This window comes from Idiotropiscis lumnitzeri, chromosome 7, assembly GCF_059441095.1.
Source record: "Idiotropiscis lumnitzeri isolate Australia: NSW breed Sydney's pygmy pipehorse chromosome 7, RoL_Ilum_1.0, whole genome shotgun sequence".
Taxonomy (NCBI): Eukaryota; Metazoa; Chordata; class Actinopteri; order Syngnathiformes; family Syngnathidae; genus Idiotropiscis; species Idiotropiscis lumnitzeri.
Genome location: NC_142397.1, coordinates 827,697 through 851,572, shown reverse-complemented (window position 1 = coordinate 851,572; position 23,876 = coordinate 827,697). Strand labels below are relative to the sequence as shown.

Genomic DNA, 23,876 nt, shown 5'->3' with positions numbered 1-23,876 from the left:
GCCCTCCATTGGTCAGATATTAGCAGGTTGAGATTGTCCATGTCAGGGGAGGGATGTCACTAATCGCCACACGCCTTCGAGTCACGGTTTTAAATCAAAACCAAAACCATCACTGAACAGCATTCAAGCAAACATTGAAACAAACAAATATAATTAACACAAAACATGCGGCTCTCATGACGCTCATATACCCAAAAAGAAAGAAAAATAACACAAAACAAGTACTGCAAAGCATTCTGGGAGTCTTTCAGCATCAGCCAATCAGATGTCCGGTTAAAGAGATGTCATGAGTGGTGGACTTTGGCTATTTTTTTTCTTTTCTTTGTTTTTTTTTTTTTACAGAGTCTGTTGTCTAAACAAGTTATGTTTCTTGCTTTCAAAACATGAACGATAAGATAGATTACGACATTGTGAACAGCTGCCCTTTTATCCAGCTTTCACACACACGTTCATACTTCTGTTTTTTGTCTGTCAAACGATCACCAACGGTCAATTCAGCGTTGCATTGTAGTCTCAGTCTTTACCAGCAGGGGCCGCTAACACGCACTGTGAAATGCTCCAAGGTCGTCAGGCGCGTTGCTCAAAAGAATAGCATGAGTACCGATTTAGGGATCTCAGTCTATACACATGGTGCCTCGTCTGTTTTGGAGAATATTTGGAACTGTAAAGTGTGAAAATACGGTAGCTGCGCAACACCACAACAAAAAGTCGGCTGGGTGGTAAACACACTTAGACAGTCTTGAATTGCCAGCGGAATCCATTTGCAGCAAATCCCCACGGCAAAATGGCGAATATCGTTAAAGGCTGTCCGAACGAGAGAGGGGCGACTTCCTGCCGCATAAACGCAGTCCCGATATGCTTTATTAAATTCAACGGCATGGACACGGGGAAGCTCGTCATGCTCGTTAACGGGAGCAGCCTGTCAAAGTGGTTCTGGAGATCCGGCGGTCACGACACTTTTGCCGTCCGTGGCTACAATGTCAAGATCCACCTCGGTTGAATACGTGAGTGACAGACTGCACATGTAGACCCCGCAAATTCAGGAGGCTTCTTCCGGGGAAAAAAAAAAAAACTAGTTGTCATTCCTGCCACAGATGAGCGACCGCAGGAAAAAATGTGTAATCAATATGGGCCCCAGATGCCAGGCTGAGAGGAGAGGCGGCATTAGGAAAGGATTACGGAAAAGAAGCATGAGGCAAAGCTGCACATGGGCAATTACTTCGTAGTCCTCTTCTTCTTTTTTTTTTCAAACAAAGTTTGACCAGTGGACCGCAATCAGTCGGCGCGATGGATCAAAGCCGAGCATAAATTGATTGAGCACATCAAGCGGGGAATCGTTGAAGTGTCACCGCTGCCTTTTTCATCCTTCTCATGATAGACTGAAAATCCTCAAGAGGCTAACGAACGGCCAATTCGGGAGCAAAAATAAATCGGCTCGTTGTGTTTATGAAATAAAGTTCAAAACAGCCCTGCGTCGACATGTTGGACATTTAATCGACAAACTTGATTGGCAGGCAAGATGGTGAAAAATGAATAAGGCGGGTTTATTTTACAGATCCAAAGATGAAAACCAGAGAAACATTCGCCACTTCCATGAACCAGGAAGTGCTTTGTTAAAGTACGAAAAAAACTGCGAGCTGCGCCTAAATTCAGTCTGAAGCCAACATCAACTTGAGTAAACACGCCTATCATAAGTAGACCCACAAAAAAAATGAATAAAAACAAGATGGCCGTCATTTAAAGCAGTGGTCCCCAACCAGTGGCGCACGGCGCGCTAGTGGTCGGCGGTCGGCGGCAGGCCAATCAGGTGAAAGGAAAAAATTATTTTATTTTGAAAAGGGGCCGGCTTGTCTCCATTATATCGGACTCTTGAATCACGTCAGGATGCTAAATGTCTCGGTCGCATTACATTAATTTGAAAGCCACCAGCCCAAAACAGACCACGAAGAATACGTGGCGAACATCCCCCAAGAGCACGCAAGCGCCAGCGACCTCAAGCGCTCGTGTGGGCCATTCAAAATGTTCAGGCCAAACATTTTCTTGCGCAGATTTCAGACAGCTGGGTGCTGAAAGGGAATCGTGGCGTCGAGGGTATGCTTGTGTTTACGTCTGAGTGCATTGGCACGCGTTCTCCGGGCAGCTTTCGGATGAAAATCGGAAGCACGGCTAGCGCCTAACGCTCGAGTGTCGATGTGCTTACGCTGGCGTTATGCGAGCAAAGTTCATAAACTACAGCTGCGGACGGGAGGTATTATTAAATTGGTAAGCGAAGACTCGCTGGAGCCACTTCTCGAGCTGAGTGGGGCATGGCCGCTCTCCAGACAAATGGGAGCTCCAAGTCGCCCCTCAACTGTGGCCGCTGGAAAATATGAAAGCTTTATTTAGTTTTGCGGCGTATAATATTGGGTCAAAACTCATCGTGGAAGGGGCGGCGGCTGCCAGGAAGTTTCTGACTTCCACAGAGGAACGTTTGTGCAAAGTTTGTCAGCCACTTCAATCGCACTTCCAGTGACAAAAATTGCGCAAGGTAACAAAAGCGCCTTTCACACCGCCCGACTTCATTGCATCCGAAGCGCTGACGGAGACCGAGACTGAGAAGGCATTTGTTTTTCTTTTTCTTTCCGACAAAGGCAGATGAAGTGCGGGGCGGTGGGCGTGGCCATTTGCTAAACATTTGGGAGAATTCAGCCCCCTTGACCCAGTTTCACTTAGCGACATGAAATTTGGTAGGCATGTTCATCATGAGCAGAACTGCAAAAGAGTCTCAAGAAGTTCCATCTAGGCTAGATGACTTTGGAGTCAGCCAGTCCTCGCTCAAGTGTCTCCAGTTGCGCCAAAATGCTGCTGCTCGTCTTTTAACCGCAAGACGGATTACATGGCCCCAATCTTGGCCTCTGGTCTTTGGAGTTCATTTGAAGATACTTCTGTTGGTCTTGAACTCTTTTCATGGCCTTTCCCAGCTCCTCCACCCCTACGCACCCGCCCGCTGCCTTCGGGTCTGCGGACCAAATTCTGATGGAGGTGCCGAGGACTAAGCGCGGCCTTTTCTGTTGCCGGTCCTTCCTTATGGAATGACCTCCCATTAAATGTGCGGGTCTTCTCCAATATTATGTTGGAAGCGAGCACAAAGAGGCTTGAAACTGTTTTTTTTTTAATGGCAAAATCAAGAATGGAGATTCTTGAAGGTTCCCGATTCGCTCATTTGAATGTCAACAAACTCTTCATCACACATGTTGTGCTCTGACATCACTCTGTTTACATTCCGAACTAAACACAAACGCATCCCAGCCAGTAACGACAAAGTGGAAAAAACGGCGATCCAAAAGCGACCCAACTGAATCTCTTGAAGGAAACGCGTCTTTTTCAAAATCACTTCCTCGAGAGCATCTCCGAAATGGGACTGACAAAAGCATTCCGGGTCCTCGATTGCCATCTGGTCCGTTTTAGCATTTTAGACGTCAAGATCCCGGACAGACGTCTGAAGACTCGTTTTGCTCCAAAAGTTGGAGAGATGATTGGGGGGGGGGGCTGAAGTGTGGGCGGGGGCAGTGAGGTGGGGGGAGGATGACAAGGTCTGCACAAGACAGCTGTGATGACAAATGCTTGGAAATGGAAATAACCGCCCTTCGGACATATGTTCTCTGATCGCTTCAAGCTCATCTCAAGAACAAACGCTGCCAATGGAAGATTTTTTTTTTTCCACATCACTGCTCAATCTCTGCGATTTCATTTGGTCCGGCATTTAATCCCATTAAACAGGCGGTGTCCAAACAGCAACGGACGGAAGAGCTTGAAGTCGACCGGCCACTTTGCTGGCTTGCAACGAATTATGAGAGGCGGAACGAGGACTGAAAACTTTGATGGACATTGACAATATGCGTGTGGCATATCAGCAACTTTTAAGATGGCGTGGTGTCGTTTGCGGTACTGAAAACAAGATGGACGAATCGAAGCCTAGCATGTTGGAACAGAGTCGCGAAGGAGTCCAATTTTTCGGGTACATTTCAAAGGGAAACTGAACTTTTATTGATAAATAGAGCTTCGGAACAGTGGCCTTCTCTGCAAATACGTGCCAACTTTCAGTTTTGCAAATTCCTGGCAATGCGGATAAATTCCAGATTAAGATTTTGAGCGCTCCACATTTGCGTCCTCATTTTTATTGTTCTCTGAGGTCAAGCAGGCAACAAGCCTTCAGCCACATTTTGTCCCTCGGAGTTTGGTAGGTGACGTTTGAGAGCACAAGCGGCCGATGATGCGCCAGGCTCCGATTAAGACGTGCAATCAAATGCAAATGTAAATCCCTCTCGCCCCGAGCCCCAGAGAAGCTGCCTTTCAGCCGGCCGAGCTACGATTGTTATTCAATTCGAGCTTTCGGGGAAGCCGCACAAGCGGAGGCGAGGTGGGAGGTGCAGACCCTCAATGCCGGAATGTCGGGGCTTGAAAGCTTTTTCTGGGGGTGGGTGAGGGGTGTCACATGTGTTTCAAGCTTTGTGGAATTTTTGGACACACTGAAAAAAAAAAATTCGCACTCCAAAGAGCTGTGCAATTCAATTAGGATGACACGCAATCATTACAAAATTTGCATAATCGTAAAAAAAATACATTACAGACAGTATTTATTATTATATAGAAAACAATGCTAAAATAGTACTTATTTTTCAATTTTTCATACTAGAGTTAGTCAACTTGAGTCCAAAATGTCTCTTTAAATTTATAAGTGTATAGCAAGTAAAATGTTTTGTTTGTTTAAACAAGAAAACCAGACTCAAATTTATACATTTCCATTTTCTTTATTTCAAGATAAAATCAATTTGAGTTGTCTTAACATTGTTTCTATTTATATATTATCTATTACATATTTTGTTGGTTTTATACTAAAATGCGAAAATTATCGTGATTCAGATTATTATTTTTTTTTCATAATGGACCAAGAACAAAGCCCAATTGACGACATGGTCACCATATGCAAATCAACAACATTCTGTGTGTATGACTTTCCTCATCCCGACGGCGACGACCGCTTAACGGAAACGACCCGACCCGATCCGCTCGCTAATAGCTCGGGATTAGCAGGAGTCCGTTTGTTTGAAGCTCCCCCGTTGCCGTGGTGACGTTTGAATGTGGGAAGCGCCTCTATCAGAATGGATCTCAAGGTCACCTTCTCATTAATTAGGTTTTGGAGCACCCACATTTTTTTTTCCTTGACAGACGACGGCAATCGGGATGTAAATTTGCTGACGCAGCCGCGGCCGATAATCGCTTTAGGATGAGCAGGGCGGCCGAGAAGGAAAGTTGAAGATGTGAAGCGTTTGATGGTTTTTGCTGTCAGCAAAAGAGAATATTAACGAGGACAATAAAGCAGAGGGGGGGGGGGGGGGGGAGAAGACATTCATCAACTAATTAGTTGTGTCTCTTTTAACTGCTAATTGAATCTGCGCCTCTCAGCTTCTCCTTGGGCACATCTCCCATTTCTGTCACTTATCAGTAAAGACGGGAAGGCGTGTGGGGGGGGTGGGGGTGTCAACTTTTGCAAAGTTGAGAACAGAACGACAGTCACGCAGAGGATGCCTGAACTTAGTGGTGGGGGGGAGATATGGGTTTATTTCTGAGGGGAGTGACATGAAAAGAATTTTTTTTTTATTGACGGTAGAAAGTAGCAAGCGGAAATGATTTCTATTTGCGTCGCGATGTTCGTTAAGTCGATTTCTTCAAACGTGAGAGGAACAGCTTCTTTTGAATGTTTCACAGCTTTGACCTGAACCCGAACATCGACTACATGGAAGCGTAGCCGAGCTGTCACTGGTCGAAAGACCAACGGGAAATCTCTGGTCGAGATCCAGAAAGTGCCCAAGCGGCAGCGCCCTCGATTTACTCAGCACTTCCAAAAATCAACATCATCTCTCCCCCCGATGTCCACGTTTGAAAAGCGACGCCTCAAAGCCCGTCGCCACCATCAGCACACTCGCCGCCGCAAGGGAGGAGCGGCGGGAATACGCCACGCCGGCGGGACTGACAGAGTTTGTTTCCCTTCCGTCCTTCCCCTTCAGATTTCAGATTCTGTCCACCCCCACGACTTCAATACACAGCTCTTAAGTCCCGAGTCCCCCCCCCCCCACCTCCATGCCTCACAATCAACCCGTTTCGGCAACACAATGCAGCCTCCCCCGTCGGCGTCCCCACGACCTCCTTTAATGGAGAAAGAAGAAAAAAAAAAAAAAAAGTCTTCAAAACGGTTTGAAAACAAAACCTAATGGGCTTTTCTTTGGTTTACGTTTTGCCTCGTCTATTTTCCACTCATACTTTTGGATTTCCAGGATGTGGCCTTGAAACCCTCACTGACGTTTGGCGTCCAAAAAACTCAGCTAGAAACTCTCATTTGAAAGCTTGAAAGCCGATTGGAAACAAATGCTGCGAAAAGACAGCCATGAACGCTTCATTGGAAAATTTGAAACCCTATCTCGGACTTAAAGTCTGAAAATCAACATTTTAAACTCTAACCATGCAATCAAACCCTCCAACTAACACAAAACCCTCAAGTGAAATCCCCCAACGAGGCTAAAAACACAAAATTGGAAAAAAATAAATAAAACTCAATCTCAATTCTATTTGATGTCCTAATCCTGGATTGAAACCTTCAAAATAAATTGTAGCCCGAATACCCAAACATTGCTGTAGTCTTGAAACCCTAAGCTTGGATGAAAACCTGAATTTGAAGCCTTGACCCTGGACGGAAACCATAACTTGAATTCCTCGTTTGAAATCCTAACCCAAGCTCAAATCAACGAGTTTCGGAACCCTAATTTGAAGCCCCCACCCCGTTTTGAAAGTCTAATTTGAAAACATGAGCCACTCTCGAAACCTTCAAAGCCAAAGTTGAAAGCCGAACACCGCATGGAAATCTTTTGGTGATTCCGCTTTCCCCTGACATCTTTATGAGCGAAATCCCGGCTTGATGATCCCGCGTCCAGTCAATTTGTCAGAGAGGATTAGCATGACGTAAGCATGTTAGTCGGCAGAAGCTTTTTTTTTTTCCCTGCCGCAATTTTTCATTACAGGAAGCCGAGCCGCGGGAATTCACATGCGCACCGTTTTTCCGGAAAGAAAGCAGAGCTTTCGTTTGGCAGCCAGACGCTTGTTCATCCCGTCCGTCGGGATCTTTGTCCTCCAATCGAGCGTCAAGCGCGAGATGCAGAATGTAGGCCGAGCGAGTTGAGCGCCGAGCCACGTGGAAGATCATCGCAAGCCAAGATCGCAAGCGGCCCTAATCGGAGCTGCGTGTATGTTGCTTGTCAGAAAAAGTCACCACTGCATCCGACATGAGACGGAATTTCAAACCCCAACATCGCCCCGACCTCAATTTCAGACCCTAGCCTTTTTTTGGAGACCCTACCCCAGGCTTGAAACCCACATTTAGCCTCATTTTGAAAACTCTAATGGAAAAAAACCTCATTCTGGTTGCAATGGATAATTTGAAACCTTACTCTTTGTCATTTTTGATATTTCATTTTGTTTACGGACTCCAGCATTAGAAAATATCATTTGATTCGTATTTTCTGTCATGCATGGAAATGACTTCAATAAAATTCGATCTAAATGATGAAAAGATTCTTCAGTCTTCCCGACACGCATTTCGAGCAACAGATGACGATCTGCGGACTCGAGACGGATTAGCTAATTAATCCAATTTGGCTTCATTAAAGCGAGCGCGCTCGGCGGGGGTGTTGCCTTAGCAGGTCATTAAGACTCTCGTTTATCTGCGCCCTAATGCTTCGATAAGCGTTCACTCGGATGGGATTTTCGTCACACTTCTCCTTCACGAGGCATCGCAATACCAGAACCTGCTTAATCTCTGATGGGAGCCTTCCCGGGCGTGTAGGATTGGGATTAGTAGCGATGCGTTTGTGTAAAGCACGCGGCATCCAATCATCTTCAATTTGCAAAGTCAAACCCAAGCCAGTCTTCAAATTTTCAAAACATGAATCTGTAGTTGATACCATACCGATTTTGAAACCCTAACCCTTGCCTCAAAGTGAACCATGTCTTGCGACCCTAATTTGATCAACCCAACACTGGGTTGAAATACGTTGGAAGCCCGAACCCTGACCCAAGCCCAATTTGTTTGGAACCCTAACTTTTGTTTCAAGGCCTAATCTGAAAAAAAAACAAAAAAAAAACACCGAGACAAATCTTAATTTGAAACCCTAACCTTGACTCCAAACTCCAAACTCGAAGCGATAACCCTTGTTTGAAATCCTACGCCAAGACCGGATCAATTTGAAACCCTAACCCTCGTTTGCAACCATAACCCAGTCTGAATCTTAAAACCCTCATTTGAAAACCAATTTAAAACCCCAACTCGGTCTTTGAAGCCTTATTTGAAACCACACCTCACCCTTGTGTGGAACCCCAACCTAAAGCTACTTTGAACCCCGAACTCTGTCTTGAAACCCTCATTTAAAACCCCAACGCTCGTTTGCCACCCCATCGTGAGTTTTTGGGTCTTTCTGCTCGGATTGTCAAGTGGAGACGTTGATGAGTCGCACTTGTGCCGGCCACTCATTAATTCGTCCGAGGGGGCCGGCTGCACCGTGTCACGATGTCACAGGCGTCGGCGCTTCGCAATTTATCAGCACTTACGAGCCCATTTGTCAAGGCGGTGCAGAAGTGGACGGCGCCGGCGCATTTTCCACCTTGCCACTTAATGACAAGCCAAATCATTGATTTGTCGCTAACTTGATCATTTTATCGCCACGTATAAAAGCCTCACCGTGTTTCAGAACGCGCCGCCACCTTTCGCCTCCGAGCAACCGCCACGTGAGATAACGATGAGCCGATAAAAGGCCGACGCGCGTTTGATGCGCGTCCGTTTACGAGCGGCTGGCGAGGCGAGGCGAGGCGGCAAAGGTCATCTTGTGGCCCTCCAAGCTGACATGCTGATTTCGCAACACGCCACCTGAGCATCTCCATTTCAAAGCCAAAGACTCACTACGAACCCTCCCCCTGGCTCGAAGCTCAATTTAAAAGACGAAAAACTGAAATTCAACATAACTTCAAATCTAAATCCCTAAAACAGGCGTAAAACCCTCATTTCAAAACCCTCATTTGAAAGCCAAACCCTGACACGAAAGCATCATTTGAAATGTTCACCTGGGCGCGAAACCCAAACTTTCATTTGAAACCTGAACTTTGCCTTGAAACTCAAATTTACAACCCTGCATTAAAAGCAGAATTTCAAACCCAAAACCAGATTTGAAATCCTCCTTTCAAACCCAAGACCAAATGTGACCCCCCCCAAACCATCGATCGCAACCCTAACGCAGGCTTCCAACCCGATCGGGTCTCCCGCACCACAATCGAGTTGCTAAGCTTCCAATTAGCAGCAAATGTGACATCTTTCTACGAGCAAGCGGCACTTAATCCAATTGCACTTCGTGTGTCGAATCCACTTGGGCCTCTCCGAGTACTCGCTCCATCTCCATGCACTTTCTCACACGCGCAACCAAGACACGGCACCGTTTCATCACTGCCGACCAATGACGGGATTTCCCGTGTAGGAAAGGGGCCGCATCACTTCCTGCCGCAGTTCTGCATCTCAAGTTCCGAAAAGGACCTGCGGCATTTTATTGGCAAAATCCAAATCTGGGAACGGACCAAGACTTTGAACAAGATACCTCAATAAAAAAAAAAAAATGTAATCTACTCAAGACACACTTGCACTAATGTCTTTTAATAGGACGACGGAGCGAAACGCGGGAGGCAAGTGACCTGGAAAAGCTTGGATATCATGCTCCACAAGATCCATAAAGACGTTCACGTGACGGCCCGAGAGGAAGAAGATAAGAAGACGGCGCGGGAGGACAAAAGGACCGAGAACCTCCCCCGCTTGTGTCGCAGCCTGCACTTTTCCAAACAGGTCAGAGAGGAAATACAACGTCTGGATTAGGAACCGTGTCACTCGATACGGCGGAAAAGGAAATAAAACGCTGAGCTCAGCAAAAAGAAAAAGGAAGAAGATGAGGGGGTGGCGGCTCGTCCGTCCGTGAGAGACGGCGGCATTGCGTGCGACTTTGCGGATTTACGTTCACGTTTGGCTCGCATGGCCAACAAATGTGCTTCATCAGCACATTTCTTAAAAATGAGTTAACTCATTCAGCGCCAGCCTGGGTAAAACGAACTTACTTTTTGCCGCCAATGGCAGCGACTTCAATTTTTAGAAGCTTGTGATGTATTAACATGTTGAATATTTTGACCAAACTTTTTTTTAAGTTCAAGAAGGCAAGTCAACTAATTTCAAGAAATTGAACCGTTGCACAGAAAAGCGGCTTAGATAATGTTTCTCATTTTTTTCATAAAATTAGCAATTCAAATCTCTTCTAGCAAGTATCTATATTGCTGGTGAAAAACAGCAACGAGCAGCATTTTGTGCTTTAATGAGGACACAGGGATGGCGCTAGACTTTGTTTTGGGGGAGGTGGGCTCATCCCGAGGAGAGAAAAAAAATAATAAATCACGAAGCCGCCCCTGCCCGGACTCTTTCAATTTCAGCAAGCTTTGCGCATGACGTTTTATTGTTTTATATGTTTCACATTTTCGGGTCTGAAATGCACAGAGCTGGGCACTTGACCCTTTTTGCCAGTCTACCATTCCGGACGTATTCATCAAAATTTAAGCAGATTTTGTTCTGAAACTGCAAATGAAAAATCTGTCAGGAATTGAGGAATTCATTCAAATTGAACTACCTCGCGCCATAGAAATATATTCGACCCAACGTCATGAGGAGACCGTCTTGCTTCTGAAGAGCTTTAATGTGGACTCTTTCAATTTCAGTGAATGGAAATTTGAAACTGAATTTACTTTTTTTTTTTTTTTAATTTACTGTTCTAATCATAAATGCAAGTTGTAACTACGATTTCACACCTTGATCAAGAAATAAGAATTGTAAGCAACTCACGGTGATTGACTTCTTCTGACTTGTGAGCCGCCACAAATGCGCGTATGCGAAACAATAACAATTAAAGCAATAGCGCATGCTTGTAAAAATGCATTTTGTGACTTTCCTAACTCACCTGAGCACACATGGACAATTCCTAAGAGCAAAACAAATGCGGTAGAAGTTGCAGACATCATCGAACGCCTCGGTCGCTTTGCAGAAGTAATCCAAATTAATTCCAAAAGGGATTGGATGGACGTCAACGCATGCCCTTTTGCCGAGAAACAAGATGAATTAAAGCAACAAAAAAAGTGTCCGTCGTGTCGAAGCATCCCGACGTCGCCGCCGCCCGCATGCGTGTCCAAAAAAAAAAAAACTTCATTCAAACCATTTGGAAGCGGGACGTCAACAACCACCGCAAGAAAAAAAAGTGTTGAAAAGAAACCGAGAACAACGCGATCGCTTCTTCCCTTCCTGGTAAATCACATTATTCCAGTCCGACGTTGTGTCACCCGAGTTGGGGGAGCTTTCCGAGGCAAGGCCGTCCCGTCTCGTCCCGTCCCGGTCCGGTCCCGGTCCGGTCCGCGTCTCCACCGGCAAAGCAAAAAAAGCGGCAGGAGAAAATCCAACGCAGTCAACGCAACTTTTCCATCCCACTTTTTCTTTTCTTTCTTTCTTTTTCTTTTTTTACATCCCGAGGCTTGAGAAGAGAAAGGCAGCAGCGCCGGGATCGCTGCACTATTCAGGAGGAGAAGCAGCAATGGCTCGCTCCATGAACACACACACTCACACACACACACACAAGCACACAAGCACACACACACACACACAAGCACACAAGCACACACACACACACAAGCACACACACACACACACACGCCTCTTCCTCCTCCTCTTCCTCCTCCTCCTCATCATCATGGAGATGTTTCCCAGCGTGGAAATTTAACCACTTCCCGCCTGGTTACACACCAAAGTTACACGTATCTTTTTTTTATCATGATGACTTTGTGTGTTTGTGGTTTTCCCAAAATGGCGGCGCCAACTGGGACAAAACGATAAAGTGCTGTTATTGAAACGCTACACTGATTATGTAATGGGCCACAACGCACAATGATTGGTCTCTGGAGGTATTTCTTTTCCTAGTAGCATTGGTTACATTTCCTGAATTGGAGATTAAGACATAAATCATAAATTGACATTATGAAGGAATCTGGAGGATTTATACATATACATACATACACATATATATACACACATATATACATATATATATATATATATATATATATATATAATATTAACTTTAAAAAAGTTTTTGTTTTTTTTATAATTGCAGTTGTTCAAAGTAGGTATCTTTTTGCCTTGATCACATCTTTGCAAATCTTAGTATTTTCTCCGTTGGTTTTCAGATGCTTTATGACTTGTATGAATTTGCAGCTGTCCTTCATACATGAAAATACTTTGTGGGTTTGTTATTTCTTTGACTCTTTGATGAAAGACATTCTTAAAACACAAGCCATCTCCTTCCTCTCGTGAATAATTCACAGCGATGCATTAAAAGATGATTTAGGCGTGAAAAGGAGGGAAAGTTAGGAGTGGCATGAAGCAGAATCGCTAAAAAGCCTCTCTTCATCTCTCTCCCAAAAGCTCCACATTTGTTACCACACAGCGACCTCTAGCGACGCTTCCCTTTAACTGTTCTAACACGGGATAAAAATGATCTCACTTCTGTGTAGGTTAAATAAACGACAAAATAGAGGAACAAAAACGTTTCTTTTCCCCCAAAAGTACATATAATGCTTCTTTTCATATGATGCCATTTGCCAATATTTTTTGATACTTTTTGATTTGCTGCCATGAATTGGACTGGTGAGCATCACTCGCGATTTCATTGAGGAAACGTTGATCAAAACAAACGAATCTTTAACTGCAACACAACAAGCGTTCCTTTTGCACATCAATCTCATTCATCAAAAAATGATTTCCATTCCACATGAAATGAGCCAATTATCTTCGGGCAGTCGGCGGGGGACACCCGGAACTGGTTGCCAGCCAATTGCATATACAGACAGCGAGACAGAGAGGTTATTGATTATCAGAACATGGAAAGGAGCAAGAGTTGCAGGTGAACACATCCACATCCATAATATCACGTGAAATCCACACACAGAGGCCAAAGACAAAACCTCCGTAGAGAGGCAGACATGCTATTCGCGCGTGCTACGTGTTGCCATTAAATACCTCATATGGTTACAAATGTTTCAAACGTGCAATGGGTGATGCTTATTTGCAGTTTTAGAAGAGCTTGATTGATCTTTAAAGACCCCTGAAATTCTCTGCTCTTTGACAATATAAGCACTAAACCTACCAAAAGAGAGAAGAAGGGACCTATTCTTTTACCCCCAAAAATAATAATAATAATAAAGTCATCTACTTTCCATTCGTTAGTAATCAGAAGTAGAACAAGGGTCGGTTTCATCAAAAAGGCGGGTTTCAGACTAAAAAGCAGAGAAAATCAACCCTAACCTCCAATGATATATCAACAAAACAAGACTGTAAAAGGTCTGTTGATGGAAAATGATTTAATCATTTTCCATTTCAGAGTTTGAGCTGCAAATTAAAAAAAGAGCCACTAAAATGAACGCATCAAAGGCAAGAGGCAGCCATGTTGCATCAATCCTGCACCGACCGACACCCTTCATGATAGCAAAACAGGCCGGGAAAAAAAAAAAATAAATAAAAAGTCAAATCGGCACGCGTGTGTGATGCCAAATTCAAATGAGTTCATTTGCACCAAGATTGTATTTTGACTTCCAAGGTTTGTAAAATCAAAAGTCGACACTTCCACTTACGGTGAGGACATGTTGGCGCTTTGCCGTGAGAACGTCGGGAGGATGCGCGGTTCGCTCCAAAGTTTCCGGGGAGCCGTTTGCACTTATGTACCGCTGAGAAGCCATGAAGACCCCCACGGTGGTCTTCTCTCGGGACCCCCGGCATGACCAACGTGGCTAATAGCAACACTAAAACCGGCATCGTGATCATGATCGTGATCATCACCTTTTACTCCATTTGGGCAAATATCAAACAACTTTAGCAAGATTCCGGAATCTTCCCACGAACGGTCCCGCATGCTGCCACACCGGCCAATACGGAAACGTCTGTGGGCTGTCCTGACAATGTCGTCCCTCAAAGTACGCCGGCATCTTAATGAGAGCATCCCTCGATACAATGTGCAATGGTCGAGCCCCCCCCGAAATCTCCTCATCCATCCCTCAATGAAGTCTTTTCATTTGCCGTAATGCTCCTTTTATGGGGGACGTTGGGATGTTTCTATGCCTGCGACGCAACGGGGGATCCTGTTAGCGTTCATGCCGAGCTGCCATTCACACGCGTCGGCCCCCGGCACAAAACCCCGCCGGGCCCCCCTCGCCAAAGCGGCCCGAAGGAAAAGGAGCGACTAAGACGATTTAATGGCTTTCAGTCCCTTCTTGCTCAAACTCCAAACGGGGATGAGGTCAACAAAACAAAGATGCTCTTGTTAAGACACAAACAAACCGAAAATGAAGACATTTAGTCGAGGCGGATGGGGGGGTTCGGGGGGGGGGGGGGCTTAATGAAACTCATTGCAGGATGAAAGCAGAATTCAGGGAAGAATTGCAAATTGTCATTTTCTGCATCAAATAGATGATGCTCCAGGCCTTGCATTGCACTTGAAGCGTAATTTGCGACAGACGCAGACGAGTAAGCCCCCCCCCCCACCCAAAATATTTGTGGTTTGGCATTCCCGAATTGGCCTATTCACTGACTTTTATCCTCTGTAGCATTCAAAAGATTGTTTTCGCAACATCGAAACGCATCTCAATGAGTTGAACTTCATTTAGGCCAATACTTCTCAATTACTTTATGTTACGCCCCCCAGCAAGAAGAAAACACTTCACCCCCCCCCACACTACCACCCACTCTCCGCCGCAACTTTAAATACAATTTTTGTTGCAAAACAAACCTACATTGTCGAGTAAATACTTGCTGTGCACAGCGGGCAAGGAGAGCGCCACTGCCAACTAGTGGAGTGGAGGTGCAATTACACTTCATGGTAGCACGGCGGAAAAAAAGCATGTTCCCCAGGGTCGCCCCCCCCGCCCAGGGGAGCCCGCCCACTATTTGAGAAGCACTGATTTAGGCCAAATTAATTGATAGAGGGGGGCTATCATTTTTCATTAGCGCGACTGCGGGGGTGGGGGATGTCGGGGGGGAGGGGGCGGGGTCATCTACAGTCACAGAGGACCACGCACTTTATAACCTCCATAGATAAGATCCAGCATTCAACAACAAAGAATTTGAACAATGGTTTTTGAAACTTTTTTTTTGTGGGTTCCCTCATGCTAGACATGCCAACCAAATATTAGGTTGCTCAGTGGAGGCTGAGAAAGCACTCAAAAGATCACATTACCTTGGCTGAAAATGGACAACAGCAGCACACAGAATCTCTCTCTCTCTCCCATCGGTGTTTCCTTTTACAACTTCCTGCAGGAATGTTGTGAGATTTATTTGCGTGGCCTTGATGCCTCCTCCCCTTCCGTGCCAGTCCGGTGTGGAAGCGACGGAAGGAGTGAAGGCGAGGCAGACATTAATTAGAGGCGGGGAGGAGACGGCAGACGACCTTGGCAAAAGGTAGATTGTATTTCTGTCGGCAACAAATCATCTCTGATTGCACGCTCGGGGAGCCTCCGAGAAGCGCGTGACGGCAAAACTGGTCGCCACTTCACATTACAAATGTGCCCGGACGGATATTTGCGCCAATCGCGAACTGCATTGAGAAGGAATCAATAACGGTCGGCAGCGGCAAAAAGGTTGGGGACCGCCGATCTATAACATTTTTTTCACACCGCTCGGACTGTTGACAAATATACTTTGTAACGTTTTTGAACAAAGTCCGATAAATCTTTGAGGTGTCAAACTGCCGCAGTATCGCGCCAACGACTGTCAAGGATCTTTTTTTGATTTAATTTATTTCGTGCCTCCAAGTATCGGTGGCTGGTATTGGCGGCGACCACAACAACCCGATACCTCAAAATAAGTCCGGTATCGACGACGTTTCCCGCCCATCCCCAAAGACGTCTTTGCAAAAATGGGAAGTTATACTTTGTCCGCCCACACAGGTCTTCACATTTTCAAGCTCACACAATGAAATTAAAAAAAAAAAATGTTGAAGTCGCTCAGGATGTGAAAATGAGTCTTGTTGTGTAGCTAATATTGCGAATGCGACGTTTATCTGCAATGAACGAAATGAAAGGGAACACTGTCCTCGAGAGAACATAATGCGTTTGTGTAGAGGGAACTGTGGCTGAGGTTAAGAAGGAGGTGAGGAGGGGGCCGGAGGGGGGGGGGGGGGGCGGTCTTCGTCATCCAGCACAAAGCAGGACGAGGCGATTAACAGGCTGCTGCTTTTCCGCTTGCCCGCGCACGACCCGATTTTCCCAGCGGCCTCACATTAGCATCTGTTTAGCGTCAATTCAGACATTTAAAAAAACAAAACACCAAAAAAAAAAAAAGAACGTAAGCCGCCTTGTCACATCCTGGCAGTGTGACGTGAAACTCCAAGCCTGCCATGAACCTTCTTTTGGAACTTAAGACGCACAAACTTGAAGCCCTAATTTGAAGCTCAAGTCCTGTTTTGGAAACTTAGCGCCACACTCGATTGTTTCATGCGAGCTTTGGAACCCGAACTTGAAATCGTTTGGAATCCCGTCCATTAAAAATTTGAAAATAAAAAATGAAACCACTTTTGAAGTTTAAACACTTGAGCGGACTTGAATGCTAAATGCTAAATGCTAACTCTCACGTTTGGAGGCGGGTCCAGATTCGCTTGCGATGACGAAACAAACGTGACAATCGAGCGAGCCATGCTAAATATTTCAAGGCGCTTTTTTTTTCCAACTCAAAGTTCGCCTGACAGCACAAATGTCCCGAGATCTGATAACAGGAAGTTACTTCTGAAATTAAACTTCCCAGAAAAGAGTTTTGATCCCCTCTTAGTGGCCGCCTTGACGCCCCCCCCCCCCTGCGCGCACCCACGCACCCCCCTCGTCTCCTCTTTCTAACTTTCTTTTCTTTTTCTGTCCACGCAGCTGCCAAAACAAACGGGCGCTGCGACGAGCGTCATAAATATGAGCGATGGGATATCGGCTGGTGTTGACCTCACACATCGCCCGGTCGGGGGAGCAGGTGCTGCTCAGATTTACGACCCCCCCTCCCTTCTTCCATTTACCGCCTCCCACCGCCGTCCGATGATATTCGCCGTCACGCACGCGCTCGTTTCGGCCTGAGCCTCGCCGGTGTAAGGACTTGAAAATCTCCGGCTTGAAGCCGTATTCCTGCCTTGAAACGTGACGCTTTATTTAAAACCCGATTGAAGGCTCGAAACCTGAAACACGACAGTCGACCTCTCAGATAATTAACGTCACCGCCGATGGTCGTCAGCGGCGCTCGCTTAAAAGCGGCAGTTGTCCAAATTGCGTCAGCGAGCCCTCGCCGGGTATCAGGACGCATCAGCTCATTTCCGACTCGCCCGTCGATCGGCGTCATTCGCAAGCGCTGACGGGATTCAAAATGGCCGAATTAGGAACAAAGTCGTGCAGCCATTAAATACGATCGCACTGACGATCATTTAAAGAAAGTTTTTGCTTCCGCGTGTTAGCATCAGAGCTGGGCACTTGACCCTTTTTGGCCGGTCAGTCCCCGGCCAATCTCAGTACGGTTCTGGCTTCGACCCTACGGCCTTATTCCTAAAAATCGGCGCTCCAGACCCCGTTCCTCTGTTTTGTTTTGTTTTTTTAAGTGAGTGACACCTCTACCGCGTTGACGTCCAAATGTAGAAAGGCAAATCCAAAACATTGACGTGCACGTTTCCGCCGACAAAAGCAACCGACGAGTACAAAGTCAAAGCGCCGCCTGCGGTACCTGTGTAGCCCAAAGAGTTGTCGTCGCCGTGTCCCGTGGTGGGAGCCGCCGTGGGAGCCTCTCTCAGCCCGTCCTGCGCCACTCCCGCTTCTGTCAACAATAACACCACAGGGACTGAGAACCCGGACGCCACTTCCCGATTATGCCCGCCGCCCGCCGCTCCCGCGCCCGCGATGCAGGCCCAGAGCAAGCGCAGGCGCCATCCTTGCCGACGATCCATGGAAAAGGGCGTTCTCAGCGCCGGTGAGCGAGTGGAGCGTCTCAGCGGGAGGTTGGCGTCGTGTCCCGTTGCTGCTTGACGTCAAAGTGAGGCGCAAAACAGTCCGGTGTGTCAATAAATGGCGGCACCCCACATAAAGGTGGGGGGGGGGGGGGTGACTGACACTCAACATGATTGACAACACCACACACACACACACACATGCAAGATGGATTGTGCGCCATTAATTGGTAATCAGAACCTTTTGATGGCGACTTTTTGTGTCACGTTGAGAATGTGAGGCGGCGCCAGGGCGGGACAAATCAGACGCAGCCGTGCTAAATCTCTTTGTGGCTCAAGACGGGTTCATTTCAGGGAGCACCCGACGACCCCGCCCCCTGCACCCGTCTTTTGCACCTCACCGAGTGTCAATCTGTCTCCTCAGCAGGCGGCCAGACGGCAAATTTCACTAAAGCGCGCTTGAGAACGGCCAAGTGTGACCAGGGAGGGCGGAGACTCTCTCGCCTTCGCTTTATTTCTATTGTAAAAGCTAATGAAACTGCTGACGGAACTTGGCGGGGGGGGGCGCTGCATGATTAGGTGACACGTACATTAAGCACGTGCACATGCTGTCGTTTGTTGATTTCTTGTTCATGACTCACTATTTGGCAGGTGAAAGAGTTGGTTTCGATGATTGCTCGTCACGATTTTCCAACCAGGAAGTTCAATGACTTCCTTATGCCGAGTGTCAACAAAGCGATTCCGAAACGTTCAAATAATTCATTTGTCGACGCTTCGCAAAACACACAAAAGCTGCTCCAAGGCCCTGGCGTCATGCTGCGCCTGACGATCTCACACACACACGCACGCGCTCAAGGTGAAAATGTGGACGACGACGTGAAAGATGAGAAAAAAGCAGCAGCTTGTCTGACTGTTGGAGCGCGACACCGGCACGCTTTGGGTTCACATTTGTCACAATCCAAAATAGATCAAGAGCAGCAGAACGTCTTCATGACTTCATCCTGGATGCACAACCCAAAAAAGTCTTTTCTCTCTTTCTTTGTAATGTAAACCCATCCTCCGTTGTCACGGAGACGACCCTGGATTGAAGCGATAGCGAAGATGATATTGTTCAAAGTGCGAAACCACCGACCAGCGCAGTTCGACATTTGGCAAATTAAGTGACTGGACTGAAAGCCAAATTTGAAACCCTATCCCAGGCTTGAAGCCCAACTTTGAAAACGGGATCAAAAGATCACATCTGGATTGGAAACCCCAACACTTGCTTGAAGCCCTAATTTGAAAGCCTCAAACATCGAATCCTCGTTCGAACCCGAATTTGAAACACAGCCCCTTCTCGAAACCTTAACCGTGACTCGAAACCTTAATCATTGTTTCAAACCCCAATTTCAAAACCTAATCTTCTCTTGCAACCTCACTTGGAAAGCAAACCCAAACGTGATTAAAAAAAGGGCAAACATTCCTCTGTTGTTGATTCTAAAATAAAGTGGAAGCGGATCACATGTCTACTTGAATTATATCATGCAAAATAAATATTCAATGGACACCATTTATTCATAAAACGTGCAGGCTTCTCGCCAACATTGATTAAAAATGCAATTCTTCTCGCTTTTTATGTTCTTGCTTCAATTATGAATTGGACTTTTTCCCATCAACAAGAGTTCAGTCAGACTCCAGCAGCTCTTGTGTGTTTATTACACTCGATATTTCATTTACACTTATGAATATTATACGTCCCACCAAGCCTGACGCATAAAAAAGCGATTTTCACGTTCGGCGGCGTTTAAAAAAATACAATAAAAAAAAATTTAATCCAGTGAAAAATGTTGCGGGGGGGGGGCTCGCCATCAATTGTGCAGAGCAGGTTTCGTACGTGGTTTATCCGTTGCTCATTTTGCGAGCCGGTGGGTTTAACTTTAGGGTTATGCGAACGAGCCAATTAGCATCTTGACAAGCGTCAAAAGTTTGACGTCACCGAAACAAGCCCGTCATTTTTCAAAATCAAATATTTTTCAGCCTCGAATATTATTATAATAGTATTTGTGTCTTTTTCTTTCATCAGTCTGGCCCGGGCCAGATTGTCCGGCGGACCGGTAGCGGCCCACAACCCGCTGGTTGGGGACCACGGCACTCACCCATGTTCCGTCTCCCTGCAAAATGTGGAATTGAGTTTTCGAAAAAAAGTCACCGACTCAAATCTCCTAAAGAACCTCGTGGCGCTCGAAAAACGCAAGTGCATGCAAATTGAAAGCGGGTTGAGTGTTGAGTCGCAGCAAAAAAAAAAAAGTCTGGAGTCATATGAAGCGTTCTTCAAAAGTGCAGCGATGCTCCTGGCGGAGACGCGAGGACACGCCCACCAACGACTTTCCTTTCAAAAGACAAATTGTCTTTGATTTTTGGCACCGGCTCCAGTTGGAGCGAAAGCCGCCAACTCGACTTTCAGTGGTGGCGTCGCTCGAGCCACTCTGGGGACAAATCCTGACAAGAGAAATCGGCAAAAAGACGCATTTAATCGATTGCGGAGCTGCAGTCAAGTCCTCAAGTCCACCTTTATCGGGTCCAAGTCAAGCTCGGGGGACGAGTGTCCAAAAAAGTTGGATGTGATGCCATCTGTGTCCCAAATGGTCTTACAGAATCTTTTTTTTACAGTCCGATGGTCAGTAAAACCGAATTTTAGAAACTCGCTCTTGGCAGACACGACTGAAATAAAAAGACGGGCTGACTTGGCGCTCAGGTGCGACTCTTGTGAGGAGAAGCGATGCAGATGATGGATGGATGGATATTCACGCGAGTCGCGTTGTGAATGCTCGCCAAGATGCCAAGAAAAGGAGGCGTTACGTAAGCGGCGAGGAATGCGAGCGAGCGCTATTGTGTCGACGGGATCATCTCCGACGGCCTCTGGCGTTGCGGCCATAGCGGCGTCATCCCAAACCAAAGACAAACGACGTGTCACAAACGCTCACATCAAATTGATGAGGTCGACCAGTGAAAAAAAAAAAAAAAAACCTCGGGCAAAATGAGAAAAAAAATGTGAAGGTTGAAGGCAGGATGAAGATTTACAGTGTGACAACTTGATGACTTTTTTTTTTCTTTTCATCCGACGAGACACATCGAAAGAACTTTGGCGACGCATTTGAAATTAAGATGAGCGGCCGTCACACATGTGCATCATGTGACCTTTTCCCAAACATCCTTTTCTGAAATCCCCTCATCAAACTTCTTCGCACCCGATTGGCCGCCACGGCTCGCTCGCACGATGACGTCATGACGCATCATAAAACAATTTGGCGGATATTCGCGTGGGAGTTTGGCGTCGGTTTTTTTTTTTTTTCCATCTTGAGGGGCGGCGGCAAGATTGCGTCTTCTAATGCCATATCGTCCGAAAAAATGCGGTCCCGTTTTTAGACCGGCAGGACCACAAAAGAACATTTTTTTTTCTCTCGGCTTCTCCTTTAAAGAATGATTCCATCGAAACGGAAAACAGTTAAAAAATTTAATACAACTGAACTGTACTCAAAAATTGTGCTGCACCGTCCATGAAAAAAAAAAGTACTTGAGTGGATTAATCAAAAGCAACATTAAGGATGTGGCAAAATATATGAAGGTGGTCGTTGTTGGCGATGATCACAAAGACAACTCGAGGTTATTACGACAAGCGTGTGACGGGAAAATGCATCGTTCCTCGATGAATCAATGACGATCACAGCTCAAGCCGTGTAAACATGCTCCATTACAGCGTGGGAGCCCGAGTCGGAGTCGGAGTCGGAGTCGGAGTCAGATATTAATGACGAGGTGGATTCAAGCCACAACAGTGATGACACCGCCGGGCTTGTCGGATGAAGCTTAAGAGCAAACATCTGAAACGGAACCTCAAACGACGATTACGTAAACAAGAGAAACACATTTGGTTGATCTTGAAAGCAACAAAAATGACATTTTTGTGGCCGACCTCCACAAATGGCGTCGGCCAGGTTCGTTTCTCGAGCCGCTCCATTTCTTTGAACCGTTTCCTGTCATGCGCTTGACTTTGGAGTCAGCCAGTCCTCCCTCAAGCGTCTCCAGTTGCGCCAAAACGCCGCCGCTCGTCTTTTAACCGGAGCTCGGAAGTCGCATCACATCAGCCCGAATCTTGGCTGATTTTCAGATTCTTCTGTTGGTCTTTTCATGGCCTCTCCCCAGCGTGGATCTCCGAGATCCTTCGCACCCGCCCGCTGCCTCGGGTCTGCCGCCGAAGCGCAGCCTTTTCTGTTGCCGGTCCTTCCCTATGGGATGACCTTTGACCTCCCATTGAATGTGAGGCAGGCCCCGCCCACTCGCAGACGCATTTTTATTCTTTAGCTTTCGAGACACTCGCCGTTCTGCTGGTTTTTCTTGTTTATGTGTTTTCATTTGTGTTCTAATTTTTGACAAATTTCTTTGACAGCAAATGGAAAAAACCGCAAATATTTCTGAAGTAGGGGAGGAGTTTTCTTTGGAACGTTTGCGACCTTTGACACACGGAAGCGGAGATGGCCTGAACGAGATGAACACTTTGAAGTTTGTATGTCAAACTTGATTGTTTAATTTGATCGAGTCCATTTGGGCAATCGTGACCAACAATAAAGATAAAGATGTCCTTTATGAGTCCCACAAGTGAGAAATTTGAGGTGTTACAGCAGCAAAGATATAGATCACAATTCCCGACATATTTCAAAGTTGTGACAGTCTGACTCAGTCAAGAAATGTGCAAGACGGACGAAAGCGTGTCGAATAATAATATGGTAATCATATCAAACACTTGCCCAGATGTCCCAAACGTCTCCAAAAGAGTTGGACTCATCTGGAGCCAATATGACGCGAACTTCATGAGGTCTGGATTGGATTTGCTCGCGCTTTTATCCCGCGACACTCGCTCGCTCATGACTCGAGACGCCAAGGCGGCGGCTCACTTGTGGACTTTTACGGTAAAACGTTGGACGACAAAATGGCGGAGACAAACTTGAAAAAAAAAAAAAGTCCCATCCACGCGGGCAATGCAAACAACGCTGACGCGGCGGCGGAGGTGTCCTGGCTGACCCCGCCCACCTCATTATCAGAAAGTATTTGCATGATCGAAGGAGTTGTTTTAGGGACGACCGGTCGCATATTGCGTCTTTGATTCAAAACTGGACGCGAGCCGCCGTTAACGTGGCAACGGGCCGATTTGGAGGCTGCGACTCCGAGACGGTCTCATCGCAAGTAATTCTCACGTTCGTCGGAGGGTCGACGTCGGAGCCGCAAAGTGCTCGGCTCCGTTGTCGCTCTTCATTAGCGCCGATCGGCGTCCTCGCATGAGCTCGTCGGGAACGGCCAAACGAAACGGCCACGAGATTGTGTTCAAGGCCTCTTGCTAGATTGCCGTCACTATCTCCGGGAAACGTTCTTGCTTTGCGATGAAGAAACTTGCTTGGTCTTCATAAAAAGCACCCCAATGAAAATGTTCAAGGAAGAGAGCAAAATGATGGCCGCCACTTCACTTCATGGGTTTGCGGCAGTGCCATTTGTGACGCCTCCTCAACAGCCGGCTGCTCGCAAAGGTGCTTGAACGGCGCCGCTTGGCTGCGTGCGTGATCAGCAAGAGTCGTCGTAAAAAAAAACAATTAATTGAACTCATTGTGTCAAACGTGAACGTAAAAACGTGCTGATGTGCTTTGAATTCTTTGGAACAACGGCGTGAAAGAAACCTCAACGTTATTTTCCTTGCCAGCGGGGGCGAGAGCGTTAAGCATGTGTCAACATTTATCTTTG

The 23,876-nt window shown here is 46.4% G+C and overlaps 1 protein-coding gene across 5 annotated transcripts in view; it reads right to left on the bottom strand.

Annotated features, from left to right (window-relative positions):
• robo1 (roundabout, axon guidance receptor, homolog 1 (Drosophila)) overlaps positions 1-23,876 on the bottom strand; it is a 164,228-nt gene that overhangs the window by 102,807 nt on the left and 37,545 nt on the right. For 2 of the 5 annotated variants that reach the window (XM_088300858.1, XM_088300853.1), the window contains exon 3: positions 17,891-17,980. The exons of 1 other annotated variant lie outside the window; for it this stretch is intronic. In XM_088300858.1, coding sequence (XP_088156984.1) covers positions 17,891-17,980 — 90 coding nt within the window. Of the gene's footprint in view, positions 1-11,066; positions 11,705-13,782; positions 14,090-17,890; positions 17,981-23,876 lie in introns of those variants that run through there. 2 more of the 5 variants (XM_088300855.1, XM_088300856.1) reach the window with 2 other exon arrangements.